Source organism: Xyrauchen texanus, chromosome 31 (assembly GCF_025860055.1).
Source record: "Xyrauchen texanus isolate HMW12.3.18 chromosome 31, RBS_HiC_50CHRs, whole genome shotgun sequence".
In the NCBI taxonomy this organism is placed as follows: domain Eukaryota; kingdom Metazoa; phylum Chordata; class Actinopteri; order Cypriniformes; family Catostomidae; genus Xyrauchen; species Xyrauchen texanus.
In genome coordinates this window covers 3,199,949-3,206,264 of record NC_068306.1, presented here as the reverse complement: position 1 = coordinate 3,206,264, position 6,316 = coordinate 3,199,949, and the positions used below count along the sequence as shown (strand labels likewise).

General features: G+C 43.1%; 1 protein-coding gene across 1 annotated transcript in view; it reads left to right on the top strand.

Annotated features, from left to right (window-relative positions):
- Nucleotides 1–5,314: 5,314 nt before the first annotated feature.
- The window catches only part of LOC127624945 (zinc finger protein 665-like), a 105,587-nt gene continuing 104,585 nt past the window's right edge, over nt 5,315–6,316 (top strand). Inside the window, exon 1 of the mRNA XM_052099878.1 lies at nt 5,315–5,848. Within this exon, the coding sequence (XP_051955838.1) occupies nt 5,558–5,848 (291 nt within the window). The 5' untranslated portion in view covers nt 5,315–5,557. The remainder of the gene's footprint in view (nt 5,849–6,316) is intronic.

Below are 6,316 nucleotides of genomic sequence, written 5' to 3'. Positions count from 1 at the left end.
TTCAGTGGACACTAAAGTCCTGCTTATACTGGACAACCACTCATCCCATCTGTCTTTGAGAGGACTACATTTCTGCAGAGACAATGGAATTGTCCTGCTTTCTTTCCCACCCCACTGCTCTCACAAACTACAGCCATTGGATTGCAGCGTTTACGGTCCTCTAAAACGGTCTGTGAACTCTTTCTGTGACTCTTGGATGACGTGCCACCCAGGCTTGACAATGTCAATATTTGACATTCCTGGCATTGTTAGGTTGGCCCTCCCTTTGGCAGCAACACCAGCAAATGTGCAGTCAGGTTTTAGGTGCACTGGTATTTGGCCATTTAATCGGGAGGTCTTCCAAGATGTTGACTTTGCACCATCTTTGGTGACAGAAAGTCCTCCTCCACCTGCTTCAGCTCCACCAGTGCCATCTGCGCTGCCTGCACATTCTGCAGATCCACCACTGCCGCCTGTGCTGCCCGCACCAGTGCCACCTTCCAATAGAGATTTCTCACCTGAGACCCTATGACCAAGAAAAGTCTCAAAAGCCACGAGAAAGCAGAAAACTGCAAATCCTAAAGACATCCCAGAGAAAGAGGCACTAGAATTTGAAAAGAGGCCCCCAGAAAGTTAAGAGAAAGTTGAATGAATATACAACCAACCAAAGAGGGGAAAAAAACAAAAGACAAAAAACATAGACAATGACTCAGTGAAAGAAGACGATTTCTGCATTGTTTGTTCGGAGAGTTACTCGCAACCAAGAGAGGTTTGGGTACAGTGCTTGCAATGCAATACATGGGCTCATCAGGCCTGCACTGAGGGAGGAGCCATTTATACTTGCCACAGCTGCGAGTCTGATACGAACTAATTTCCTTCTCTTACCCTCTCTCTGTCTGTGTAACACAACCCCTAAACCCAACACAATCCCTAAACCCAACACAACCCCTAAACCCAACACAATCCCTAAACCCAACACAACCCCTAAACCCAACACATCCCCTAAACCCAACACAACCCCTAAACCCAACACATCCCCTAAACCCAACACATCCCCTAAGCCCAACACAACCCCTAATCCCAACACATCCCCTAAACCCAACACAACCCCTAAACCCAACACAACCCCTAATCCCAACACAACCCCTAATCCCAACACATCCCCTAAACCCAACACAACCCCTAAACCCAACACAACCCCTAATCCCAACACAACCCCTAATCCCAACACAACCCCTTAACCCAACACAACCCCTAAACCCAACACATCCCCTAAACCCAACACAACCCCTAAACCCAACACATCCCCTAAACCCAACACAACCCCTAAACCCAACACAACCCCTAAATCCAACACAACCCCTAAACCCAACACAACCCATAAACCAAACACACCCCCTAAAACCAACACAACCCCTAAAACCAACACATCCCCTAAACCCAACACAACCCCTAAACCCAACACAACCCCTAATCCCAACACATCCCCTAAACCCAACACAACCCCTAAACCCAACACAAACCCTAATCCCAACACAACTCCTAATCCCAACACAACCCCTTAACCCAACACAACCCCTAAACCTAACACATCCCCTAAACCCAACACAACCCCTAAACCCAACACAACCCCTAAACCCAACACAACCCCTAAACCCAACACAACCCCTAAACCCAACACAACCCATAAACCAAACACACCCCCTAAAACCAACACAACCCCTAAAACCAACACATCCCCTAAACCCAACACAACCCCTAAACCCAACACATCCTCTAAACTCAACACAACCCCTAATCCCAACACAACCTCTTAACCAAACACACCCCCTAAACCCAACACACCCCCTAAACCCAACACAACCCCTTAACCAAACACACCCCCTAAACCCAACACATCCCCTAAACCAAACACAACCCCTAATCCCAACACAATCCCTAATCCCAACACAATCCCTAAACCCAACACAACCCCTAAACCCAACACAACCCCTAAACCCAACACATACCCTAAACCCTAAACCCAACACAACCCCTAAACCCAACACAATCCCTAATCCCAACACATCCCCTAAACCCAACACAACCCCTAAACCCAACACAATCCCTAATCCCAACACATCCCCTAAACCCAACACAACCCCTAAACCCAACACATCCCCTAATCCCAACACAACATCTTAACCAAACACTCCCCCTAAACCCAACACACCCCTAAACCCAACACAACCCCTTAACCAAATACACCCCCTAAACCCAACACATCCCCTAAACCAAACACACCCCCTAAACCCAACACAACCCCTAATCCCAACACAACCCCTAAATCCAACACAACCCCTAATCCCAACACAATCCCTAAACCCAACACAACCCCTAAACCCAACACAAACCCTAAACCCAACACAAACCCTAAACCCAACACATCCCCTAAACCCAACACAACACAACCCCTAAACCCAACACAATCCCTAAACCCAACACAATCCCTAAACCCAACACAACCACTAAACCCAACACATCCCCTAAACCCAACACATTCCCTAAACTCAACACAACCCCTAAACCCAACACATTCCCTAAACTCAACACAACCCCTAAACCCAACACATCCCCTAAACCCAACACAACCCCTAAACCAAACACATCCCCTAAACCCAACACAATCCCTAAACCCAACACAATCCCCTAAACCCAACACAACCCCTAAACCCAACACATCCCCTAATCCCAACACATCCCCTAAACCCAACACATCCCCTAAACCCAACACCACCCCTAAACCCAACACATCCCCTAAACCCAACACAAACCCTAAACCCAACACAAACCCTAAATCCAACACAACCCCTAAATCCAACACAACCCTAAACCAAACACATCCCCTAAACTCAACACAACCACTAAACCCAACACATCCCCTAAACCCTACACAACCCCTAAACCCAACACATCCCCTAATCCCAACACAACCCCTAAACCCAACACAATCCCTAAACCCAACACAACCCCTAAACCCAACACAAGCCCTAAACCCAACACAAGCCCTAATCCCAACACAACCCCTAAACCCAACACAATCCCTAATCCCAACACAACCCCTAAACCCAACACATCCCCTAAACCCAACACATCCCCTAATCCCAACACAAACCCTAAACCCAACACAATCCCTAAACCCAACACAACCCCTAAACTCAACACATCCCCTAAACCCTACACAACCCCTAAACCCAACACATCCCCTAAACCCAACACAACCCCTAAACCTGACACAATCCCTAATCCCAACACAACCCCTAAACCTGACCCTCGCAGAAAACTTTCTGCATTTTTATATTTTCAATAAAACATCGTTTAATATGATTTTTAAGCAATTTAAATTATGGGGACACTAGAAATGTCCCCATAAACCACATTTATAGCATAATACCCTTGTAATTACCCGTTTGTAACCTAAATCAATTGTCCTCGCAAACCACATAAATATGTCCACACACACACAAATAATGACTTACCTGCATATCCAGATGCACACTTGGAATACTTTCCAACATTCACTTAAACACACACACACAGTTCAGCAAGATTTCATCTGATGTGGATTTCCTCTTTCTCACCCTCTCTATCACACACACACACACACACACCCACACACATACCTGCATATCCAAATGCACACTTATGAATATATTCCACCACTCACTTAAACACACACACACAGTTCAGTTCAGTAAGCTTTCACAGAAGTATTATTAAATTTCAGTGTCTTGATTTTGATTAAAATATTATTTTGTAGTTCAAATGTATTGTAATAATAAATCAAAACATGGTTGTTACTTGACATTTTTTTTTCCTTTTACTAGTCTTTGTCTTTAACTTAGTGAAGAATTTGAAAAATGATGTTAAAGAATGATTTTATTACATTTTAATGAGTGTTGCAACTGCCCCTGTTGACTGTTTTAACCGTCCCCTGTTATGGGGTCAGTTTGTCTTTGTCTATTCAAGTCTTAATTATATTCATATGTACACATGTTACAGTAGTATGGGTGGGTAGCTGGAAATGCAAAAAGTGTTGCAACCGTCCCCACTCACCTGCATTGCATATGTGCATTGTTACTGAAACAACATGTTTTTTATTTCTCATTCACATATTTCCAAATATTTAGTCTATTAAATTAACATAGCCTACAAAACTAATGCACCGACATAGAGGAGATGACAACATTTCTCCAGATTTGGAATGAGGAGCTTAAAAATACAAATTTGCAACTCCTTCATGCCAGTTGAGTCAATTACACACAAAACTCTGTAAAAAAAAAAAAAAGTCATCACATTTTAGTAATTTATTTGCACATTAAGAAATTGTTATTATATGAGGAAGGACATAACAGTACACACATTAGTCCAGCATACATGGATGGTATGTCCACGTTAGCATTTGCATTTTCTCAGAAAATACCGAATCAAACCAATTGTACATGCAGTGCATAGTGAATAAGACATTTACTTATAGCACACATGAAGCTCTTTACCTTGAATTAAAGAGGTGAATATCCATAAAGCCAGATGGCATTCCAAGCTGTGTCATCAGAGCGTGCGTGAACCAACTGGCTGGTGATTTATGGACATTTACTTTACATTTATGCATTTGGCAGACGCTTTTATCAAAAGCGACTTACAGTGCACTTATTACAGGGACAATAGTGGCTCAAGAGCCCAACAGTGGCATCTTGGTGGTGCTGGGGCTTGAACCCCCGACATTCTGGTCAGTAACCCTGAGTCTCAACCACTGAGCCACCACTGCCCCGGATCAAACCTGAAAGGTGGACATTTTCCACCTTTCCTTCTCCTTGTCTGTGGTCCCCGCCTGCTTTAAATCTTCCACCATCATGCCTGTACCAAAGCAATCCAAAAACACTTGCTTAAATGAATGTCGTCCTGTTGCTCTGACCCCCATCATCAGCAAATGCTTTGAGAGACTAATCAGAGATTGCATCTGCTCTGTGCTGCCCGCCTCACTGGACTCATACCACAACAACCGCTCCACCGATGATGCCATTGCATCTACAACACACACTGCTCTCTCCCACCTGGAAAAAAGGAACACATGTGAGAATGCTGTTTGTAGACTACAGCTCAGCATTCATGTATGTACAATGTATGCAAGGCAAAAAACAAAATCTGCGTTGTATGTGAACACACCATAAGACTTCAGTATCACTGTCATGCATCACTGTCATGTCATTACGGGTGTGTGGAACATTGGCCGAATGTTATATGAGAACAAAGGGGATCTTTTATGCAAAATTCACTTTAATATGGTGAATGAACATAAATGTGAGTCGGCAGTGTGTGTGCATAACCATCCACTCCTCTTACTTATATTTCTATTAATCAAAAACAGTGTGTCAAAGTGTTTGGTTTTCGTTTCCGCTCTAACGTGACGTCACGTCCGGCCTCGCCCACCACTGGTGACAGACTCCACCCTGTTATCATAGATCCTCCCCTGAGTGATTTACACACAGTCCGCCATTATTTTTTTTTTCGCGCTGGAGCAGCTACAGTGAGAAGAATAATGTCTCAGTCTCGTAAGCGTCATAAGTGTTCTGTTGCTGGCTGTAAAAGTGAACATAAGAGTCTTCATGTACTTCCGGCAGCAGAGCCACTGAAGACGCAGTGGACACGTTTTGTTTTTGAAGCAAATGTGCCCCAAAACATACCAAAATTCGTGTATGTTTGTGCAAATCATTTTACACCGGACTGCTTTGTGAATGAGGGTCAATATAAAGCAGGATTTTCAAAAAATTTGATTATCAAGCATGGGTCAGTACCAACTGTTCGTGTTCCAGCTTTATATCCTGAAAAGGTAAGTCGCACTTTTAGTGAACGTTTGCAAATCACCTTTCTGAATGTGCTTGTTAGCTGATTCCACGGCTAATGCAGCTAAAGTTAGCATTGTCTCTGATTGTATCACGGAGACCAGAGCTATGTTGTTATTTTACGCGTACCGTCTGTATAATTGTGCGGTAAAGTTCGCGACAATACCCATTAAACTCTCCGTGCCTCTAACATTTTCAAGCCAAACCAACCTGGAAATGCATGAATGTTTTCATTACCTTGCACAAAGCTGAATTTAAAGCTATTATAAATGTATATACATTTTATTAGCCCTATAAATCCATTTAACCATTTGATATTATGACATCACAACAAAAATGGAATGTTCTTAAAAATATCCCTTGTATGACACAATGCTCTGTTTGTGGAATTTACATTCTATATGTTTTCAAATAAATAAATGTTTGTAATATTCTATTAAACTCATTGACTGTTT